Source organism: Gorilla gorilla, chromosome 2, assembly GCF_029281585.2.
Source record: "Gorilla gorilla gorilla isolate KB3781 chromosome 2, NHGRI_mGorGor1-v2.1_pri, whole genome shotgun sequence".
NCBI lineage: Eukaryota > Metazoa > Chordata > Mammalia > Primates > Hominidae > Gorilla > Gorilla gorilla.
The window spans coordinates 168,542,756-168,567,212 of NC_086017.1; the positions used below are offsets into that span (position 1 = coordinate 168,542,756).

The window sequence follows — 24,457 nt, forward strand, 5'->3', positions numbered from 1 at the left end:
TTGTTCACTTGTTAGGCTCATGGCTAGAAAGGGCACTTACTAAGTGGTGGCTTCCTGTCTTTCTTGAGGCAGGCACCTACTTCCCTCACAGACACCAGTGTAGGAAAGTCAGATCGTCCTCCTCTGGAAGGAGGAAGATCAAGTCTGTGGGGACCAGGCTGCCATTTCTGGAGTTTGATCCTGGTCTTGCAGACACTCCTTCTATGTGCAGCCATGTTATGGGACTTGCCAAACTGTCCCAGCTCACAGGGAACTGCAGGTCTTCTGTGGATTTGGTCAGTTGGCCCAAATTACAGTTAATAATTACAAGACATTGTTGAAAATTTTTGCAACATGTAACTTTTGTAACCATTATTTACTACTCTACATTTGCAAGTATTTTGGGAACTGTTTGTCCTTTCACCAGCTCTTTAGTTTCTTGGGAACGCTAAGGTACATAGGATTACATTTACTTATCCGCACTATGAAGGGAAATAAAGTAGTGTTCCTAGAATCAGCTGAGAGAAGGAAGAAAACAGGAACTATCTGCTAATCAATATGGAATTTTCATAATCTGACCCCAGCCCACTGTCCAGCCACATCTCTCCCCCTCCCCTCCATTATTCATCCTATGCTCCAAGCACTTGAAATCCTTCATGGTTTCTAGAAGACTCACGGCCTTTTCCTGGCTGACTGCCATTGAATGCGGTGACTTCCCCGTGGATACCTTCCTCCTCTTCCCCTGACATAACCCTATCATCTTACAAGCCAAACTTATAATGCTCTCCTAAATCCCCCACATGGGGTTAGTTTCTTCCTTCCTGGTCCAGTTCAAAATTCAGTAACAGCAAGTACCAAATTAAATTCCAATTATCTGTCTTTACATCTTCCTCATCCCCAGTTGTGAGATCCTCTAGGGCAGGGACCATGTCTTTCTCTCCTCTGTGTCCCCATCACCAGTACTGGGTCTTACAGTTAGAAAGAATCAGCAGCTCCACCCTATATCACTGAGGGAGAGAGGATATGCAATATCAATACTCTTATTTGAAAGTATATTTTGTATGTACTCAAAGTTTGCCTTTGTTTTCCTTATACTTTGTAAGAGGTTTATTATTAATATTATTTGCAGTTAACATGTACCCTTTTTAACAATACAAACAAAAATAAAAGCTATTTTCATTTTGGAAAAAAATCCTTCCCCAATTCATGACAGTTTTATAATATTAAGTAGCAGCCACTGGCACCAACCAAGGCTTAAGAAAATGTATCCCCAAAGTCATTGAACCTACCAATGTTTTAACTAAGTTTATCATCCCTGGGGAAATTGTGCTTTTAAGTCACAGGTCCTTCCTCTTGTAGAACAGCCCCCAGATTTTTTTTAGTCTTGATTTGTAATTTAAGGTGTAAATCATCCACCCAGCTCCCATTTCTCAGGATGTTATTCAACAGCCAGGATGAAGACAGTAATGTGGCTCTCAACTGCCTTTGTCATTCTTTTCCTTTTCCTCCTGAAAGTGTTTTTGTAGGCCTGCCGGATGTCACAGAAATGCAACCTGGGCAAGATGTGTGTCACTTCTTTACTTGAAAAGTGTCCATGACTCTGAGCCCAGAGAGGATGTAATGAACACGCCCTGGTGCTTGGCCAGCATATTCCAGCTAGTTAGAAAAACAAGGCAGAGGGCACAGGATTTAACACACATGATGGCAGTGGCTGCACTCAAGGGCATGCTATTTGATTCTTCACAGATGCGGGCTATTGGTCTGTAGTGAAGGAAAAACAAGTGGCCATAGCATCCTTCCACGTGCTATGAGATCATTTGTAAAAAAAATTTTAAAGCATCTTGTCTGTTTCCACCACCAGGTCTACTGCCTTGTAGGTCTGGCACAGAGGAGGGGCATGGTAATGACATGCATGCTACATACTGGTATGTGCTTTCCAATAAGACCAGACCCTAAAGTAAAGTAAAGATGACTATTAAACTAAAATTTGTTTCAGTTCACTTATTTGAGGCTTAAATAGATGGAAAGATACATGAATTCAAGTTGGCCTCCCCCCCCCAAAAAAAAAATCAATGCCATTCCTAAAGTGTTCTCTTTTCCAAGTTGACCCATGTTAGGAAAGAGGGCTATAATAATGATAATACCTAACAAGTGAGCAGAGACCACTTGTGTGGCTAAGAGAGTCTAATTAGGGAAGGAAATAATGAAAAAGTAAAACCCTCTAAAGTGGAAACAAACATTCTATTTCGGTCCTCCGTGGATGAGAAACATCAACCTAGTTTGGGTTTAACTTAAACCACTTCATATTTAGTTTAAGAGTTTTTAAAAAATTGCTGCAAACTTATTTGAGCTGTTTATATAGCTGGGGAGGTGGGGACCACCTACCCTTTATGGAAAGCAATGTACTTCCAGTGGCCCAAGAAAACAAGGCCTATTTTAAATTATGAAGGTTTACAAAATGAGGTTTATTATTTTTGTTATCCTTATTTCTCCCACGAATGGTGGTCTGTGATACAAATGTAAAATAGATATACATTCCACCCCGAGGAATAAAAATCTACATACACCAGTTATTTCCTAAAAAAGAAAAATTGTGTAGCCAGCTATGCTTTCCACCTTTAATGTACATGTGGTTGTCTACGGTGCCTCATTCCAATTCTGTCTCCTGATTTTGACTGGTCCCACATATGCCTACCCATTCAGCTGCTTTCCTTGGAGAAGCAGAGGCAAGGTAAGCCATTTCCCTAGTTTTCACCTCCCTAATTTCAGTCTGTAAGGGTCAAGTTTTAGCCTGTATACAAATATGTGCAATGAGAAAGACTTGGACAATGCTGAGTAAAGTAATAAAGTGCTGACATTTATCAAATGTTTACTATTTGCTAAATACTGTTCCACGTGGGTTAACTCATTAAATCCTCACAACAAACCTAAGAGGTGAATAATATTCCCATTTTACAGATGAGGAAACTGAGTCAAGAGAGGTGATGTAAGTTGCCCATAGCTGGTGAGTGGCTGAGTCAGGACTGAAATCAAGGCAGGCTGACTCTAAGCGCACCCTCTTAGTCACCGTGTTACTTTTGCCCTCATCGTAAGCAAATTCATTCACATAATGGATTCTTGCACAGAGAGTTCCTTGGTGGTGATCACTGCTCAGTCTACAGTGGTGAGTGCTCCTTCTTGGAGCTGTACTTCAACCAATTTGCAGCCTGCTGAGACCTCGTATATGAAAATCTCTTTATAATCTACTCAGTATCATCTTTCATTTATGTCACCTCCTAGCAGGAGCAGACATTTGTTGTATAATGACTCCATATTCCCCTGTCAACTTTATTCTCATCTTTCACCTGCTAGATATCAGAGATAGATTGTATAAGCTCAGAAGTATACAGCCCTCTCCACACTAATATTTCCTCGTCCTCTCTCTTAAGTTATAATTATGTCATCTAGAATAAGTAGACAGACTTGATGGAATCAAAGTTCAAGTGAGAAATCAACCCTCAAATTCTTAATTATCAGTACTCTCAAGTACTCATTCAGTCTTATGGCCACAGATGAATTCAGATGGATTTGATAATATTTATTTCCCCTGGAAGCTGAGAGGTATAGGGAGGAGAAAAAGACATTAACCTGCAAATTTCAACACGACATAATTGAGATACAACCATGACACATTTAAGGTACAACCAAATTACTATGGAAGTATAGACTGGGAGTGACTAACTTTGCCTAAGGGGACTGGGAAGAACTCACAGAAGAGGCAACATTTGAGCTGGGTCAGGTAAGATAAGTAGGAGAAGAGGGTAAAAGCTATCCAGGCAGAATAAGCTGTGAAGGTCTCAACGTATGTCAGAGTAAAGGGTGTGCAGGGAAGGGTGTAAAATCCTGAGTAGTCAGAATGTAGGGGAATGAAGTAGACTGGACAGGTAAGAGGTGAAGCTACAGAAGGAAGCTGGGGCCATGCCAAGGAGTTTGCATAATAACCCATAGGCAGTGGATGAGACCACGGAAGACTTTGTGTGAGGAAGTACAATCACACTTGTATTTTTCCCTCTCTCGTTGGCCTCTCCAGCTAGACAGGTTTCGTTTATTATATTGCTACTGTTACTTTGTTGTTGTTAGTTGAAATCCATCAAGCATTTTTTTTAATATGCCAGGAACTGTGTTAAGTGTTTTATATAAACTGCTGGATGGTTGTTTGGGGAATGAACCCTTAGGTGCTACTAAGAAGTCATTTCTGCTCTTGTCTGAAAGGTTTCCACTGCAACCTTCTCATTTGAGAAAGACAAAATGACCCATGTATTTTTGCTGTGTTTTGGACATATTTAATCAAATACTATTTCTTATTTATGAATTTACTTCAACTGAGCATACCAGAGAAATGGAGCAAATCCTGACATTATAAAGAACTGGATAGATCTTTACTGAAAGGTACACCTCAAGGGCAACAATTGATCGGTTCTCCCAGAAGCAAATTTCTCTACCCTGGAAGTGTTCTGTGAGTCATTCATGGCCTCCACAGTGACACAAGCACTATATGACTATTAAACATGGCTTTATTTAAGTTTGGGCAAAAAGATCTCTGAGTTAATCTGGGAGATAGAGAAAATAAGAATCTGTAGGATTTTGGTTTTTGTTTTATATATACAACTCTTCTCTGCCGAATGTAATACAGATGGAAAAATTGTGATGCTGCTATCAAGCTGTTGAAAACAGTCTGCTCACCCAGATGGGCACTCATTTGAAAGACATGCACACCCTGTCATTTCCCAGTAGCCAGCCCTGCAGTTCTTACACCTGGCTTTATGCAAGCACAGAAGGTGAGGCATAAGCCAATTAATAACTTGTGTGATTCCAGGCCGTCTCTACCCCATAGCCAAATTCTGGACTGAAGATTGCAAACCCTCAGGAGACTCTGCTTTTCTTAAAGATCAAACCATGGAGTTTGCTGGAAACCAGAAAACAAAGGAGGTATGCTCTGATAAGTCACAGATTGTGTATTATATGCTCTGATCAGTCAGTATGCTCTGATCAGTCATAGATTGTATACTACAAAAGTTGGAGCAGGATCTCAAAGTTGGATTGGCTTTTCTATATTTCCAAAATCTTTTAAATCCTGGAAATAAAATTATCTGACAATTTGAACCCCTAAACCCAACTGACAGGACCACTTCGGTGTCAAAGAGAAAAATTTAAAATGGAGTCAATTTTTAGATGAGAACAGAATAGGATAAGGGAGACGATCCTAAGGCTAGAGGTCACAAGGGTCCTGTGGCTGTCTTATAAGCACCCCCAAAATCCCCATGCCTTATATGGTCCCATGTTTCATTGTCTCCCCATAGACCAAGCTTTCCACATAGAAAGTGGTGGGGCTTTTCCAGGGCAGTTTTTGCCTTTCTTTCTTTGTTGACATTTCCTTTCACTTTGGTACCCAAGACCCCATACTGGGTGTCTGCCTTCATGCCCACCTCTCAATGTACCTCAGGAACTTCTTGTTTCTTTTTGGAAAGAGGCTGGGTAGAGATATACACACATGCACATCTTGCCTATTGTTTTTGGTCTTTAGAAATATTGCTCCACAAGGTTTTATTTAGAAAGTTGGACAAATTTACTCAAATTACGCTGTTACTAGCTGCTTAGATTACTACACTTATTCTTGGGACATCTGAAATTTAGCATTCCTTATGGCTAAAATAACTTTCTTACAGTAATATTTCAGGCATTACAAATAATCAAGAAAGAGCACTATTTCTGAGCAAAGGAGCCTGCCTGACATTTATAGGTAATTTTATTAGACTGATCCTAAATAAAATGGAAAAATGAAATCAAATAATATCAGACCATAAGGGAGGTAATCCAGTGTAAAGCCATTAATTTTTGAGGAGAGAAAACAGATCCACAAATGTGAAATGAATTGACCACCTGCAACAGCAACAGCTGTTTGTTCTTCATCATTCTTTCTACCTTTGTCCCCTGTTTACCTGGGCATGGGGCCACCCAAATCCAGGTGACATGCTCCAGTCTCCCTTGCAGCTACACGTGGTCATATTCAGCTTTAGTCTATTTAGCTAATGGATTGTAAACAAAAGGTTGTGTTTGACAGCCTGGAAGATTCCTTCTCCCCTTCCCCCTTCCTGCTGGCTGAAAGACTGATGCGATGGGTGGAGACAGTGTCATCTTGGACCATGAGACAGAAGCTATTGCTTTCTGGTGCACTCAGGAATGGTAGAGCAATAAGGTAGAAGGAGCCTGGGTCTCTGAAACATGGCACTCTAGAGAGATTGCCTTCCAGACTTCGTTATGTGTAAGAGAATCAGATATCTGTCTTTGTTTAAGTTATTGTGGTTTTGGATTTTTGTGTTACTCTTAGCCAATCCTACTCTAAGCTGCTATATCAATAGTCTAGAAAATTATTAAATTAATTAGCAATGGCTTGATGGAGGAGGGCAGGATGATGGGTGATGGGCAAGGCCTGATTCTAAATCTAAGAGAGAAAGCACCTTAAATATTCTCTGTCTGGAGTTCCCAAATACTGATCCACAAATAGCTGCATCAGAATTACCCTGGCAGAGGTTCCCATAAATCCAGACTTCTGGTACTCTTTTCAGGAGATTATGACTTAGTAGGCATTCTATGGGGTCCAAGACTGACATTATTTAAAAGCTCCTCATGTAATCCTGATATCCAGATATACTTGGTAATTATCTGATCTACAATTGTTCTCTGCTATGGGTCCCAGGAAGGGGGGTGAATCAGAACCACCAGAAAGATTTGTTTGTTTTGGGGGAAAAAGCAAACAAATTTGAATTGTGAAATAATTTATTCCTCAGGCTATTTAGATCCACCTCTCCTTCTCCTGGTACCCACTGAGAGTCATACAAGTGTCACCAAATGAACTGTTCTCTTTCAGGTTAGCCTTTGGTATGGTTTGGATCTGTGTTGCCACCCAAATCTCATGTTGAATTGTAATCCTCAATGTTGGAGGTGAGGCCTGGTGGGAGGTGACTCGATCACGAGGGTGGATTTCCCCCTGCTGCTGCTCTCATGATAGTGAGTGAGTGCTCATGAGATGTGGGGTAGCACCTCACCCCTCTCTCTTCCTCCTGCTCTGGCCATGAGGTGCCTTCTTCCCCTTTGCCTTCCACCATGATTGTAGGTTTTCCTGAGGCCTCCCCAAAAGCTGAGCAGATGCCAGCACCATGCTTCCTGTTGCAGCCTTTGGAAGTGCAAGCCAATTAAACCTCTTTTCTTTATAAATTACCCAGTCCCAGGTATTTCCTTATAACAATGCAAGAATAGATGGATACAGTCTTAGTTCAGACAAACTGACAGTTACATAATTGCATATGGTTATACTGCATGTGCCTACTGTTTTTTGTTTTTCACAGATTACATCTTCCATGGGAGTTTAGTCAACACCAGTGTGCATTACTATACATTAATGAATCATTTGTGACAAAAAGAATTACCATTAAATTGCAGAAAGAGTTCACTTTTTAAAGATTTGATGGCCTCACACCTCAGAGGTTGAATTTTTTGGTTCTTGCAAAGATCTGCAAGGTCAGCAGATTCAGTTAAACAGCTGTCAGGCAAAGTTGGCCTAATAACACTCAGGCATACCAGTGGGTTCTCTTGGCAGAAAAGGTGACAAGCAAGGGAAAGCATTAACAGAAGGCAGAGTGTGGTGAGGCATTCCCAACAGCAGTGCATAGAAAGGGATTATACTAAGAGTACATCTACACCAGAGAAACCCCCTTTGAAGATCCATCCTCACATTGACAGGTGCAGGCTTGGGAACTCAGTTCTCCCGCCCTCCTCTGGGAAGCTAGAGGAGAAAGAGCCTCAACCAGGAGGAAGCCAGGCAGGACTCAAGGGATTCACTATAATTCTCAGAAGAAATATAATCAAACAGCACCAAAGATGCATTTTAAGACAAAATTCGAAAATGGATTCTGAAGATACCAAAGATCTAATTCTAACTGGGTTACTAACTCAATCTGAGTTTGGGTAAGTCACATAATGTTTCTGTTTTTAATTTTGTCTTATGCAGAATCAAGGGATTGAACTCAATGAACTATGAAATTCCTTTTAAAAGTTGGACAATTTTATACTTATTGAATAGCTAATTATATTACATATAAATGGGTTCAAGGAAAAGCTCTCAGTCAATTATAGATTTGTTTTTATTTTAATATATAAAAATCCTAAATCCCAACATAAAATCATCAGAGAGACATGCATGTCTTTGAAACCTGAATTTCTGAAAACTTTCTTAATCCCCATAAACTCTGATGGCATCCTGTTGTCCCTACTGAAAGATGCCATTATGCAAATATTTAGCCTAGTACTTTTAAACATCCACAAACATTTATTTCACTTTCCCAAATAACATTCAGAGGACTGAAAACATTCTGAACCCAGGCACTTATTGACATGATAGCTATGGGCTCTCATTAAAGGGTAGTCTATGAAATCTAATTCTGTGCTTACTGATGATCTCCTGGGTTAAGAGAAATTGCAACCTGAAATGAGATACAGCTCTTTTATTGGTTGTTGTTACTGCAAAGTGGTCTTGAATCTTTCAGTGCTCTCTCCATTTTAACCCTCCTTCTTCAGGTGACACAGCAGCAATAAAAGACTCACTTCCTAAACCTTCCACATAACCCTGCTACTTGATTCAGAGGCCATTGTCCATGTAAAATGACTGAAAGAGAAATTGGGACTCCCAGAAATCCCAGGACAAATTTGTATGTCATAGAACTCCCAGAAATCCCAGGACAAATTTGTATGTCAAAGAGAAATTGGAACTCCCAGAAATCCCAGGACAAATTTGCATGTCATAATAATCCAACCTATTAAATAGGTTGGATTAAGTGCCAGTGCAATTCAGGGGAATGGAGAGAAAAAAGCCAAACTTACTTCATCCACATGCCCAACAGCTCCATAAATCCTTGCCATCTGTCCAGTGAGGTAGGGGAATCTCTCACCAATCTCTTTCAGCATTGGAAGAAAACCGTTCAAAGCCACTGGCTCATAGCCTGCTATCTCTATGAGGATGTTTAGGATGATGTCATTATGGGTTGAATCCTTCAAATGCCCAATTAGGAAAGGAATACACTTCTGAACTACCTATAAAGAGAGAGGAGAGGAGGAGGGAAGAAAGAAGGAAGAAAGAGAAAAGTTAATTAAATTGGAATTAATTTTGAAAGCAAACTTTTTTTGCATTAAACCTGAACTCAACACATTCTGGGATTATTACCCTCCTTGGTACTCAGGCAAATCTCCCAAGTTTAGAATTTAAAATTTACAATAAAATCTTCAGAGCCTTTATTTCCTTTTTCTTTTAATCTATGATTTGCTGTTGAAGAGTGAAGTTTAAAATAATGCTTCAGTGTTACTATTCATAAATCAAGTTTTGATGTGTTATTTCCTCATTGGGAATGCTACATTTCCTCCAACCACCATGAAAGCTGCAATTTAAAGGACAATTTAAGTAGGTAGGAGATCTTTGTTGACTTTAATCAAAGCCTTCAAAATGGAGAAATCCAGTTTAGAAATGTTTAATAAATAAAAATAAGAAAGCAGAAAAGATCTCCCACATTTTCTTCAATTTTCCATTTTGATCACAAAAATGTAATAATAAGATAAAATTATTAAAGCAAAATGATTTATACCATAGTCACATTATCTTAATATTTTTTCTTGATTCTTAATGCTTATATGAATGTAAAGGTGAAATTTATCTGAGAAAATGGAACTCTTTTGTGGAATAAAGACTCTATGTTAATACGTCACATATTGATAATTTGATGAATTGTTTTGTTGGCTAAAATAGAAGAACTAGGAAGGGAAACCTGTGGGAAACTGAACAACAAAAGTGAAACAGATTTGCCCATCCATATTTCTGCTTTGTTTGTTTCTTTTGTTTGTGTTTTATTTACTTTATTGATTTGTCATTTTTTGAGTAGGGTAGACTTTAAATGTAGCTTCCAGTATTAAAACCAAATCTGATACACAGCACCATCTGCCCAAAGTTGAACTCATAATCCACCCCCTGCCAAAAACCTGCTTCTCCCACCACCCCTTCTGGCCCTAAGTGCCTCCTTTTCTCATAAATGACACCATTATCCACCTGGCTACTCAAACTAGAAACTGTTTCTCCCTTACTAGCAGCTGTTATCCAAGCAATCATCATGTCCTGTTGATTCCAATACCCAAGAATCCCACAGATCTGTTCACTCCCTTCTCTTTATATTTATCCATTAATTCACTCATTCACAAATACTGATTGAGTCCTTCCTATTTGCAAGCTGTAGGTGATGGGGATAGCAATAAGTCTGAAAAGATTCACTGTTTAGTAAAGGAGACATTCAGTAAAAGAAATAATCACATCAGAAATGAACAATTATAAATTTTATAAATCCCATACAGGGAAAATGTAGGGCTCTGTGAAAGACTGTCCTAGGGCTCTAATTTAGGCAAAGGTTCAGGGAAGGCCTCTCTCAGGGGGACATGGAGCTGAGATCACTGACCCAGGCATCCCACACATGGGTTATTCCAACAGCCTCCTAACAGGTCTCCCTGTCTTCAGTCTTGCCCATCCAATCTCTTCTCAGCTTTAGCCACAATGGTGTTTTTTCCTGCCTTAAAACCCTACAGTTACTTGCCCTTTTTTTTATACCTGACCCCTATCCATCTTCCCACATTCAGTCTCTTGCCCACTTGGTCCACCTTCCCGCAGTCCAGTTCCCACTACACATCACACATCAATTATGATGGATTTTTAAAAAAAATTCTTAACTTGCTAAATTTTCTTTTGCATCTGGGATTTTACTCATGTGATTTGTTCTGCCTGGAATTCTTGTTGCCCCTATTTTGCTTGAGTAGCTCCTGATCATTCTTGAGGCCTCAGATGAACTGTTATTTCCTTAAGAAACCTCCCTCAGCTCCTCTCCTCTTCCTTCTCAGTCTATAGTGCCCTTGTGGAAGCTCCCAGTGTACCCTAAGTGGCCCTGAGCAGGTCCTTCACATGCTTCCTTCTTACTGCTGCTCTAGATGCCTTTCAGGCTGGATTGAAAGCTCCACAAGGTAAAGAATCATCCCTATCTTGTACACTATTGGATACCTAATGCCTTACACAGAGCTTATCCACAAGTTGAGTTAATAAGTTTTTGAGCAATAAATCAAAGGAAGGTAAGTCTAATTTATATAGAGTGACATCTGAATAAAACATCTCCCCCACCCCATAGTAGTTAAAGAGTTGTACACAATGTTTAAACATATACTGTCATGTATTACTACAAAACAACTAACAAGAACATAAAAGAAGAAAGTTTCTAGATAACTAAAATTATCCTGTATAGAGATTTAAACTTTAGATTCATATCCAGTACTTTTGGAGGAAAGAAAAGGGCTAGATTCTGGTAAATGGCATATATGAATGCGCAGTTCTAGAAATGCTGCCTGTGCATTAGGGAGCAATTGTATGTCCTTCAGGAGAAGCCATGCGAGGTCCCTGGCATATATGGCAGAAGTGTCAGCCAGCTGCTCCAGGTCAGGGCAACATACTTAACCTCATGTTTTTAGCAATGAAAAATGCTTGCACATTTCCTGCCCCATTCTATAAAGTTTCATTTGCCAGTCCTTACTCTTCAGGTCCTGTTTCCTGAACACCAAGGTCTTTGTGACATGTGCTTCTAGTCATGTCACTTTTACTTTAAAATTTAAACTCCAGTGATACGTCCCAAGCTACACAGCATGGGTTTTAGCTGTTGTCCTGTAAAGAACAATTAAAAAGGAAAGAAAAAGAAAAAATGAAGGAAGGAAGAGAAATAAAGAGAGAAAGGAAAGAGAAAAAGGAAAGAAAGAAAGAAAGAAAAGAGAGAGAAAGAAAGACAGACAGAAAGAAAGAGAACGGAAGGACAGAAGGAGAAAGAGAAAGAAAGAAGAGAGAAAGGGAAAGAAAGAAGCTCAAGGCAAATACATACACCTGGGCATAGTTGAATCCATAGAAAGAGCAAGGGAAGTGAAGCCCTGAACAATGTAAACTAAATAATAACAATTTTACAAATTAAACAAAAGTTGTTTTTTTTTTACTCTGAATTCCTAATAGCCTAAAGCTTGTTATGATAATGATAGAAAACACAGGTATTTCTTGAAATTTATCCACACATGAGAAACAAGTCTGCTTTGGGCTTTAGATAGATTATTCTTGGATTAGAAGGAATTTTATTTTCCAAACATAGGGCATTTCCTTAGGCTGGTGTCTTCAGTGCTTCCTCATTGGGAGCTGCCTTCCTGACTCAGGGAATGCTGTGCTTTGCTGAGAGCCAAGTAGCCACTAAGAATATAGATTCTGGCTGCAGAGAACAAGCTGACATGGACTTTGTTCAGGCTGTAAACCATGGACAGCTGAAAAAGCTACCAAACTGGCCTTCTTGCCTCAAGTCTCTGTCCCTTCTGTTCAGGCTCCTCACTGCCACCAGAGTCATAGCCCTTAAACTCCGATCTAATTACCTCAGGTCTCTCTTAGAGACTTTCAAAAATTTCTCATGGCCCATGGCCAAAATTCCAATGCTGTGGTATTCCAGATTCCAGTGTCTTTTTTGATGGGCCTATCTGCAGACTCTTCCCCCATGACCCAGCTACATGGCACTGATCACTCACAGTGGCTTGAACACAGAGAGAAATCTCATACTTTCAAATTCGATCTCAAATCTCTACTTCTTGGAAGTCTTCTTTCCAGACCACCATAACAAATGCAGGACCTGACACTAGGGTACAAGCAGAGGCCCTTACACCACAAATATTCAGCTGCTATATAAAATGTTCTATCCTCCTCCCTGACAAATATGCCTTTATAACAATCTGTGATGCTTGATTTGAATTTAGAATGTTTGGACTCTGTAGAGAAAACAGGGAGAGATGTCTCTCAGCCCCCATTCCTTGCCCCATCCCTTCTCTTCTATTTCTACCCCTGGCTTTGCCCTGCATGTGAACACCCCAGTCCACATATGCAAGCTCTTCTAGGTCACCTCTCAAGAATATGGGGTCAACTGTCGGCATGGCTCGTTCTTAGGAGAATAGACCCAAGGACGAAGCCTTCACAAGCTCTGGAAGCAGGTTTGAGATACCTGGGAAAGGAATTCCAAGATCTGTTACCTGAACTGAGTTTAGTGGGCAAAGGAGTGGATGGGAACTAAGGGTGCAAGTAAAGGAGGGCCCAAACAGAATGCTCTAAACCAAGTAGCCCAGGGTAGGGCAGCAGCCCTGAATTCCCTGGTTTTTCCTGAATAGAGTTAGTCACTTCCTCTTCTGTGCTCCCATAGCAGTCTATTCACGAGTTTGGCATTTTGTCATTGAAGATTGATGGATACATCTCCCAGACCACGTGCACCTTGAGGATAGGGCCATCTGAAAACAGTGCCATAACTTAATTTACAGCAAATAACATTTCAATTCCTCTGTAAAGAATAAAAGTTTTCAAGCAATTAAAGTCTCAGGATACAAAATCAATATGCAAAAATCACTAGCATTCCTATATAAAAACAGCAGGCAAGCAAAGAGCCAAATCATGAATAAATTCCCATTCGCAATTGCTGCAAAGAGAATAAAATATCTTGGAATACAGCTAACAAGGGAAGTGAAGGACCTCTTTAAGCAGAACTATAAACCACTGCTCAAGAAAATCGGAGAGGACACAAACAAATGGAAAAAACATTCCATGCTCGTAGATAGAAAGAATCAGTATTGTGAAAATGGCCATACTGCCCAAAACAATTTACAGATTCAATGCTATTCTCATTAAACTACCATTGACCTTCACAGAATTAGAAAAGACTATTTTAAAAGTCATTTGGCACCAAAGAAGAGCCCAAATAGCCAAGACGATCCTAAGCAAAAAGAATAAAACTGGAGGCGTTATACTACCCAACTTCATACTAAACTACAAGGCCACAGTAACCAAAACGGCAGAGTACTGGTACAAAAACAGACACATAGACGAATGGAACAGAATAGAGATCTCAGAAATAAGACCACACATCCACAACCATCTGATCTTCAACAAACCTGACAAAAACAAGCAAGGGGGAAAGGATTTTCTATTCAATAAATGGTGCTGGGAGAAGTGGCTAGCCATATGCAGAAGACTGAAATAGGATCCCTTCCTTACACCTCATAAAAAAATTAACTCAAGATGGATTGAAGACTTAAATGTAAAACCCCAAAAGATCAAAACCCTAAAAGAAAATCGAGGCAATACTATTCAGGACATAGGCACAGGCAAAGATTCATGATGAAAACATCAAAACCAATTGCAACAAAAGCAAAAGACAAATGGGATCTAATTAAAGAGCTTCTGCACAGCAAAAGAAACTATCATCAGAGTGAACATATAATCTACAGAATGGGAGAAGATTTTTGCAATCTATCCATCTGACAAAGGTCTAATATCCAGAATCTACAAGGAACTTAAACATTTACAAGAAAACAAACAAACAAACATCCCCATTAAGAAGTGGGCAAAGAACGTGAATAGCCACTTCTCAAAAGAAGACATTCATGTGGCCAGCAGACATATGAAAAAAAACTCAACATCCCTGATCATTAGAGAAATTCAAATCAAAACCACAGTGAGATGCTGTCTCACGCCAGTCAGAATAGTGATTACTAAAAAGTCAAGAAGAAATAGATGCTGGCGGGTTGTGGAGAAAAAGGAACATTTTTACACTATTGGTGGGAATGTCAATTAGTTCAACCATTTTGGAAGATAGTGTGGTGATTCTTCAAAGACCCAGAACCAGAAATACCATTTGACCCAACAATCTCATTAGTGAGTATACACCCAAAGGAATATAAATCATTCTATTATAAAGATACTTGCATGCATATGTTCATTGCAGCACCATTTGCAATACCAAAGACATGGAATCAACCCAAATACCCATCAATGATAGACTGGATAAAGAAAATATGGCACATATATACCATGGACTACTATGCAGTCATAAAAAGGATCAAGATCATGTCCTTTGCAGGGACACGGATGGAGCTGGAAGCCATTATCCTCAGCAAACTAATTCAGAAACAGAAAACCAAACACCACATGTTCTCATTTATAAGTGGGAGGTGAACGATGAGAATACAAGCATACGATATGGGAGGGGTGGAACAACACACACTGAGACCTGTTGGGGGGCTGGGGGGAGGGAAAGTATCAGGTAGAATAGTTAATGCATGCTTGGCTTAATACCCAGGTGATGGGTTGATCTGTGTAGCAAACCACCATGGCACACATTTAGCTATGTAACAAACCCGCACATCCTGCCCATGTACCCCAGAACTTAAAAGTTGAAGGAGAAAAAAAAAAGAGCAATTATGTACACACACACATACACATACACATGTGCGTGGGCACACACTTCCTCTTCAATTAGTCTTCAGGCCCAATTTTCTCTTTTAATTACTTTGGCTAGCATTAAGAATCTACTAATCTCTAGAAATGGACAAAATGACTGCCATTTTTATTTACTAATTCCTACCATACTGAAAAATATTATATATTCCAAAAACCATAGTTCTGCTCTAAATTTCAGAACAGTCTACATATTCCAGCACTCCATCTTCTTAATGTTCTGCAAATGACTTCTTATTTTAAATGAATACCAAAAGTGACCTCTGAGTATTCTTGGCCTCGATTAGGTGTGTGAATAGGAATGCTCTACACTGTTGAGCGAAAATCCTAGAAAATAATTCTCTCCTCTAGGGAACAGATCACAAAAGCAGCTCCTCTGTGTCTGAACATTCATCACCGGAAGGCTGCCCTTGCCACTTCCTGTCACTCATTGCTGTATGCTTGGGGATAGAAGTTAATGTCCCAGGGATAACAACAGATGTGCTTATATGTGTTACTAAACTCTGTTCCTTTCGTTGGCTGGACTACAGCATGGTTTACAGCAGCCAAGATTATAGACTTGATTCTCATAAAGGCCACTTGGAAAGTTGATCAGCCAGCCTTTTTCTGTAAATGGATCCTGAGAATTCTCTGGAGGTACCAGTTATAAATTACTAGCCAGGAACTGCCTCCTTCCATCTGGCAAGGATAGTGTCCTGAAAAGTAGGATGCCTAGAGGGCAGTGATGGAGGAAGGGGACCCACCTGCTCAGTTAGCCACATCGTGGAGCTCACAGATATGTGATATGTGGATGTTGAAGCGATGCTACCTTCACAGTCTCATGGACTAGTCAGCTTTATGTAGAGAAATTTTTTTTCAAGGGCCAACTGTTGACCCTCCAGCCCTGGAAAGCCATGCTATTCCAGGTCACAGAAGGTGGGTAGTGAGAAGGGCATTCAGGACACATGAAGCATCCCCGCACATTGCCTTCCCGAGAGAGCCCACTAAGTTTACTTCCAAGTTACAGAGCATCAGGAATGCTTTAATGCAGGCATGGAAGCTCTACTTGAATTCCAGTTTCACAAAGTCAAAACCTCCTTATTTAGCTTCCTATTTCACCTGAAATGAATTAGGCTTAACTTGAAAGCTTCAGTCTGTATTTCTGGTTGTCGCCACTTATTTCCCTTCTCAGTAAACCCTTTCTCCAAATTTCCTTCCATCTCCCTTGCTCACTGTCTAATTAGGGAAGGGGTGAGGGAGAAGGTGAATCAGGCAGTTTCTGTATTGTACCACCTGTGGTGACAGACCCTTTGAAATCAAGGGTGCGCTCTAGTTCTAGGGGTGCTGGCAGCAGGAACAGAGCACAAAGAGCCGAGGGAGGCAAGTGGAGAGGCTGCTTTACCATGAAGGTAGGGGTGACAGGAAACGGGGCTCCACAATACCCCATTACAACTTCTTCCCCCCAGGTAGGATCCTGGCATGGGTGGGGTCCATCCACATCACTCTAGGTGCTCCCTAAACCCTGGCCTCTTTGTTCTGGGATCCACACTCAGCACCCACAATACCTAGCAGAATGTGAGTTCACCCTCTCCTCATTTTGTTTACTCTCCTTCTTTTGTCTAGCCACCCTCCAACTGCCCTTTCTCCCTCACCTTCTCCTGTATCTTCTGGAACTCTCATTTGCTTCACAAGCTACAGCCTTGATTCTTTAGTGTGTTGAGGTCAAAAGATTTCATTGGTTGGAATTAGACTGGGTTTGTGTTGCAGCTTGGCCTGATCTATCTGGCTTTGGGAAAGTGACCCAGCTAGTGTGAGGCCCAGATAGTTTTAGGATGGTTTTAGGGAAGGTAGTATGACTGTGATGGTCAGTGGGGGACAAGAAAGTTGAAAGACTGATAGAGATGAAGTGCATGTGAAAAGCCACCTCACCCACCAAGTCACCCTTTGGTACCACCACTGTTCTTAAAAACCTCTCCAAACATTGGCTTCTCTATTTATAAAACAAAAAGCTTGTTGTGGGAAATAAATGAGATGTCTGTGATACACCTACATAGTGCCTGGTACATGGTATGAGCTCAGTCACTATTAGTGCCATTGTCTACCCTCCCCTGCCTGCTGGGACCAGCACTGAGGAAACTCCTCCTCTTGTAGCCTTCTCTACAGTGGAAGTGGAAGCTGCCCAGTTATTTCCCCAGTTGGGGACCTCTGCTCTAGGTGATCCAATAATCCTTCAACTCCACTCCTCACCCCAAACTCTAATGCAGTTTTGCTCATCCTTTCTGTCCTCAATCCTTTCCAAAATTGGTTCTCTCATTTGTGCTCTGGAATACATTCCCCATCTTCCTCCAGCACCTTGTTCTCTCTCCTATTTCCTCTTACATCTTCAATCCCTTTATTCTTATTGTGTCTTTAACTCTCCTTGTTTTTTCTAAACTTCCTGAATTGGCAGTCCATACTCATATGATCCTTTCCTAACCTTCCCTTCCATATGCAATCCACAATAAATGACTGACTTCTCCCACCGTGCCTCAATGATGCTGCCTTTTATAAAAAAGATACAACTGGTGAGCCCCAATTGCCAAATCCAAGGTCAATGCCTGTCTCTTGTCTTTTTTACTTCTCTAGACCTTGACCCTGTTGAGCCACTTTTTCCCCTTTGGAGAATACAGCATGACTTTTCCTCGTTCTTCATGTCTTCACTATTTTTGTCTCTTGTTAATCTGTTCATTTCTTAATTCAATAACTTTTTATTAGAATCCTACTATGTAACCCAGCACTACACTAGGGAGTGCATATGAATATGTAGATAAGAGTCCTATGTACCTTAAGGAGTTTATAGTGCACTGAAAGAAACAGTCATGCAAAAATAACAACATATTGCTCTATGTGCAAAAGGGACAGTGCATACCAGTAACATGGAATTCCCCAGTTCTCTGCCTGAGCTCTAGCCTTGCTCCTCAAAATGTTGTCCCTTGAAGCAATAGCAGCAGCACCATATGGGTACTTGTAAAAAGACACAGTTGGGGTCCCCAATTGTGTCTACTGAACCTACTGAACCAAAATCCCTGGGAGTGAGGCTCAGGCATTGGTCATCCTTGTTGGTCTCATCTCCTGAAGCTTCCTGTGAATTCTGCTCTCCAATATTCAAGATTCCCAGCTCTGAATCATCTGCATAAAAGTATGCATTCTTCAGGATATGGCCTGATGTCACACCCTTTGTGGGACTTCATGGCATCTATTTCCTCTAAAGTAGAATTCATTACCCCCATCTCTGTTTATGCCATTTGCAAAGAATTTATCACCTTATTTAATTTGATTCTATGTTTATTGTCAGTTTGGTTCTATGAATGTTTATTGAGCACTATCAGATACTATGGAAAAGTCTAAGATACAGAGGAAAGAAGAAATCATTTCTTGTCAAAGGAGCTTGCAGTCTATTGTGGCTAATTATGCATATAACTATTCTTTCTTGCTTTTCTTTGAGTAATTTTGTATGTTGAATTCAAATGTTCCAGTCTTCACTTAAGCATTGATTTTTTTTTCAAGTGGTGGATAGTGAAACTATAAAGAAATGGGACAACCATAATTGAATAACCTTGGACTAACAATTCATATTCACTGTGCACACATGTTGGTTGATATGGTTTGGCTCTGTGTCCTCACCCAAATCTCATGTTGAATTGTACTCCCATAATTCCTACATGTTGTGGGAGGGACCTGGTGGGAGATAATTTGAATAATGGGGGCAGTTTCCCCCAAACTGTTCTCATGGTAGAGAATAAGTCTCACGAGATCTGATGGTTTTATCAGGGGGTTCCACTTTTGCATATTCCTCATTTTCTCTTACTGCCACCACGTAAGAAGTGCCTTTTGCCTCCTGCCATGATTCTGAGGCCTCCCTAGCCATGTGGAATTGTAAGTCGAATTAAACCTCTTTTTCTTCCCAGTCTTGGGTATGTCTTTATCAGCAGCATGAAAATGGACTAATACAGTAAATTGGTACCAGTAGAGTGGGGCGTTGCTGAAAAGATACCTGAAAATGTGCATGTGACTTTGGAACTGGGTAACAGGCAGAGGTTGGAACAGTTTGGAGGGCTCAGAAGAAAACAGGAAAATGTGGGAAAATTTGGAACTTCCTGGAGACTTGTTGAATAGCTTTGACCAAAACCCTGATAGGGATATAGACAATAAGGTCCAGGCTGAGGTGGTCTCAGATGGAGATGAGAAACTTGTTGGAAACTACAGCAAAGGTGACGCTTGTTATGTTTTAGCAAAGAGACTGGTAGCATTTTGCCCCTGCCCTAGGGACTTCTGGAACTTTGAACTTGAGAGAGATTATTAAGGGTATCTGGCAAATAAATTTCTAAGCAGCAAAGCATTCAAGAGGTGACTTGGGTGCTGTTAAGGACATTCAGTTTTATAAGAGAAGCAGAGCATAAAAGTTTGGAAAATTTGCAGCCAACAATGTGAAAGAAAAGAAAAACCCATTTTCTGAGGAGAAATTCAAGCCGGATGCAGAAATTTACATAAGTAACAAGGAGTCAAATGTTAATCCCCAAGACAATGGGGAAAATGTGTCCAGGGCATTTCAGAGGTCTTCATGGCAGCCCCTCCCATCACAGGCCCAGAGACCTAGGAAGAAAAAATGGTTTCATGGGCAAGGCCCAGGGCCCCCACGATGTGTGCAGTCTAGGGACTTGGTTCCCTGTGTCCCAGACACTCCCACCATGACTGAAAGGGGCCAAAGTACAGCTCGGGCCATGACTTCAGAAGGTGCAAACCCCAAGCCTTGACAACTTCCATGTGGTGTTGATCCTGTGGCTGCACAAAAGTCAAGAATTGAGGTTTGGGAACCTCTGCCTAGATTTCAGAGGCTGTATGGAAATGCCTGGATGTCCAGACAGAAGTTTGCTGCAGGGGTAGGGCTCTCATGGAGAACCTCTCCTAAGGCAGTGCAGAAGGGAAATGTGGGGTCAGAGCCTCCACACAGAGTCCCTACTGGGGCACCAGCCTGTGAAAGCAGCCAGGAGGGAGGCTGTACCTTGAAAAGTCACAGGGGTGGAGCTGCCCAAGACCATGGGAACCCTTGCATCAGTGTGACTCGGATGCAAGACATGGAGTCAATGGAGATCATTTCGGAGCTTTAATATTTGACTGCCCTGCTGGATTTCAGACTTGCGTGGGACCTGTAGCCCCTGGATTTGGCCAATTTCTCCCATTTGGAACAGCTGTATTTACCCAATGCCTGTATCTAGGAAGTAACCAACTGGCCTTTGATTTGACAGGTTCATAAGCAGAAGGCACTTGCCTTGTCTTAGATAAGATTTTGGACTGTGGATTTTTGTGTTAATCCTGAAATGAGTTAAAACTTTGGGGGACTGCTGAGAAGGCATGGTTGGTTTTGAAATGTGAGGACATGAGATTTGGATGGGCCAGGGATGTAATGTTATGGTTTGGCTCAGTGTCCCCACCAAAATCTCATCTTGAATTGTACTCCCACAATGCCCAAATGTTGTGGGAGGGACGCAGTGGGAGATAATTTGAATTATGGGGGTGGTTTCCCCCATACTGTTCTCATGGTAGTGAATAAGTCTCATGAAATCTGATGGTTTTATCAGGGGTTTCTGCTTTTGCATGGGGTTCCTCATTTTCTCTTCCTGCCACCATGTAAGGAGTGCCTTTTGCCTCCCACCGTGATTCTGAGGCCTCCCCAGCCATGTGGAACTGTAAGTCAAATTAAACCTCTTTTTCTTCCCAGTCTTGGGTATATCTTTATCAGCAGCATGAAAATGGACTAATACATTGGTACCCTCCAGAATCCATTTCGAATTCCCTCTTCCTGGCAGCCTCTAGTTTCTGTCTGTGTATCCTCCAGTTCAACAGAAGCTCTAGGGGTAGAGCATGCATCCAAAACAGACAGAATATCAAGACTTCTGTTGGATGTTGGTGGCAGTGATAGATGTAGGAGAAGCATAGTGCCAAGAGAGCCCCTAGCACCTATTTGGAGATGACAGGGAGAAAGCCTGTGGAAAATAGGAGCATAGAAGTCAAATCTGAGAAATCAAAATAGAGAAATTGTTTGTTCACATTATTTTTGAACCAAACCTCATCTGATTTTTTTCCCATCACATTAGCTATAAATTCCTTTCCTTGATGAAACTACTGTGGTTTGGGTGTTCTATTACTGATAATCGTAAGCATCCTAATTGTTAAAAATCTTCTACTTGAATCCAAAGAACAATAACTGATTTGCTATCTGGAAAATGAACCTTTGCTCTCACTATAGGCTGATTAATTCACAAATAAAGTTAAGTGTAGGTCTTTCTCTTGGTCTTACCTGAGAAACTACAGATTCCTAGAACTGCATGACGACATAAAACTTTCTTTAACAACATTCTACAATAGCTACAGATTCGCAAATCTGTTGCTTTTTTTTTTTTTTTTGAGACAGAGTCTCACTCTGTCACCCAGGCTGGAGTGCAGTGGCTCGATCTCAGCTCACTGCAACCTCTGCCACCCAGGTTCAAGCGATTCTCCTGCCTCAGCCTCCCAAGTAGATGGGATTACAGGCTCCTGCCACCGCACCTGGCTAATTTTTCTTTTTTCTTTTCTTTTTTTTTTTTTTTTTGACATAGAGTCTTGCTCTGTTGCCCAGGCTGGAGCACAGTGGTGCAATCTTGGCTCACTGCAACCTTCACCTCCCTAGTTCAAGCGATTCTCCTGCCTCAGCCTCCTGAGTAGCTGGGATAACATTCACGCACCACCATGCCCAGCTAGCTTTTGTATTTTTAGTAGAAACAGGGTTTCACTGTGTTGGTCATGTTGGTTGAACTCCTGACCTCGTGATCTGCCTGCCTCAGCCTCCCAAAGTGCTGGGATTACAGGCGTGAGCCACCACACCCAGCCTAATTTTTGTATTTTTAGTAGAGACAGGGTTTCACCATCTTGGCCAGGCTGGTCTTGAACCTTGTGATCCACCAGCCTTGACCTCCCAAATGCTGGCATTACAGGCGTGAGCCACTGCGCCTGGCCCATTTGTTGCTTTTCATTACTGTATCTGTCTGGTTAATATTTATTTATTTATTTTTAAGGCAGGGTCTCACTCTGTCACCCAGGCTGGAGTGCAGTGGCATGATTTTGGCTCACTGTAGCCTCAACTTCCCTGGCTCAGGTGATTCTCCCACCTCAGCCTCCTGAGTCGCTGGGACTACAGGTGCCTCCTCCATGCCCTGCTAATTTTTGTATTTTTTGTATAGACAGAGTTTCACCATGTTGTCCAGGCTGGCCTCAAACTACTGGCCTCAAGTGATTCACCCACCTCAGCCTCCCAAAATGTTGAAATTACAGGCAGGAGCCACCATGCTCGGCCTGTGATGGTTAATTTTATGTGTCAACTTGACTGGGTCATGGGGCACCCAGATATTTGATTAAACATTATTTCTGGGTGTGTCTGTGAGGATTATTTCAGATGAGATTAGCATTTGAATGGGTAGACTGAATAAAGCAGATTGCCCCTGCAATATGGGTGGGCCTCATCCAATTAACTGAGGGCCCGAATAGAACAAAAAGGTGGAGGAAGGGAGAATTTACTCTCTCTGCCTGATTTTGTGAGCTGGAACATTGGTCTTCTCCTGTCCTCAGACTGTAACTTACGCCATCAGCTCTCCAATTCTCAGGTTTTCAGACTTGAATTGAAACTATGCCACTGGTTTTCCTTGGCATCTAGCTTGCAGATGACAGATGGGACTTCTTAGCCTCCATAATTTCATGAGCCAGTTTCTCATTATACAAACATAGTAAGTAGATGAGCGCTTTCACTTAAAAAATGGGCATTTGTAAATGTATGAGACAGGAAATCCTAAGCACATACGCTGTTCACACACAAAGAAACATGCCTGGTTGCGTGGACCATGACATATACAATGTACTTTTTACCTCGAGTTGTTTTTTCTTTGCTGCTACATGCAAAAGCCGCAGTAGATGGTACTGTTCTGGCTGTTCCAGCTGAGACATCAAGGCCAGGAGTTCTGTCAGGTGTCTATTAATTGGCTGAGGCTGCTTTTCATACACAGCAGGTAACACTCTCAACAACATGGTGTTACCTGTTGAGGGAACAATAAAGGGAATGATGACTTTATCAGGCCATGAGCAACAGAAATAACATTATTACCAATGTAATAATATTTGCACTTACACATTAAATAGCACAGACGGATGGCCAATTCTTTTGCTAAAAATAACATGGTACCTTATTCTGAGATTAAAATGTGATTTAATCCGATTCCACAAAAGGAAATATTTTATGATATAATCAGCACCATTAACTAATGAAAAATTTTCCTAAGTAATGCACCATGGGGATAGAGGAACTTTGACAGTAATCAGACCACACCCTTGACAAGGAAACAGTTCCAATAAAGAATTCCTGATGATAAACAAAATTTAAACGATGTTTAAATGAAAACTAAGCAGTGCTGTAATCATGGACCTAAATGAAACTGAACAACAAAAAATGTGCAGAGGAATGAATTCACATTCCTGGAAGACACAGAATCATAATTTAGACAACTCACATACAGAAACTATGCCTTATTTTATGAATAGTTTAAGAAGTAGTAATGCAAATTTAAATCCCCAATTTCTGCACTATTTCAAGGGAAGTTTAGCCTCAGCTGATTTGTCTCACATAATTTCCTCAAAGATATGTATAGACAACTAGATTTATAATGGCAAAACCTCAAGAAAACTATTACATAAGGTATAGAAACTTATCTGCAATCAACATATGGGCAACATCTGCTTATCACTTTATGGTATAGATTTTTTTTCTCAAAATCCTCACAAGTACTTAAATGTCTCAGGGGAATTGGTTTCTAGGGATTTTTTGAACAAGAATTTTTTTGACTCTATTTTTACTTTAAATTTGGCTTTGTATATAGAAGCCATACACAGAAAGAATCAAATAAGCAGGAATTACACATATATGGACCTTCATTAAATGGTAGGAACATGACTATATATAAAAGACAATTTAGATATGATCATTAAAGAAAGAAGGCCAGAATTTTCAGAATATCAATATCTAAA

At 40.8% G+C, this 24,457-nt stretch overlaps 1 protein-coding gene across 8 annotated transcripts in view; it reads right to left on the reverse strand.

Annotated features, from left to right (window-relative positions):
* Positions 1 to 24,457, reverse strand: part of VEPH1 (ventricular zone expressed PH domain containing 1) — a 275,621-nt gene that overhangs the window by 152,091 nt on the left and 99,073 nt on the right. For all 8 annotated transcript variants that reach the window (XM_063704317.1, XM_055381889.2, XM_055381888.2 and 5 more), the window contains 2 exons: positions 23,306 to 23,472; positions 8,896 to 9,105 (listed from right to left, as the gene is read on the reverse strand). In XM_063704317.1, the coding sequence (XP_063560387.1) occupies positions 8,896 to 9,105; positions 23,306 to 23,472 (377 nt within the window). The remainder of the gene's footprint in view (positions 1 to 8,895; positions 9,106 to 23,305; positions 23,473 to 24,457) is intronic.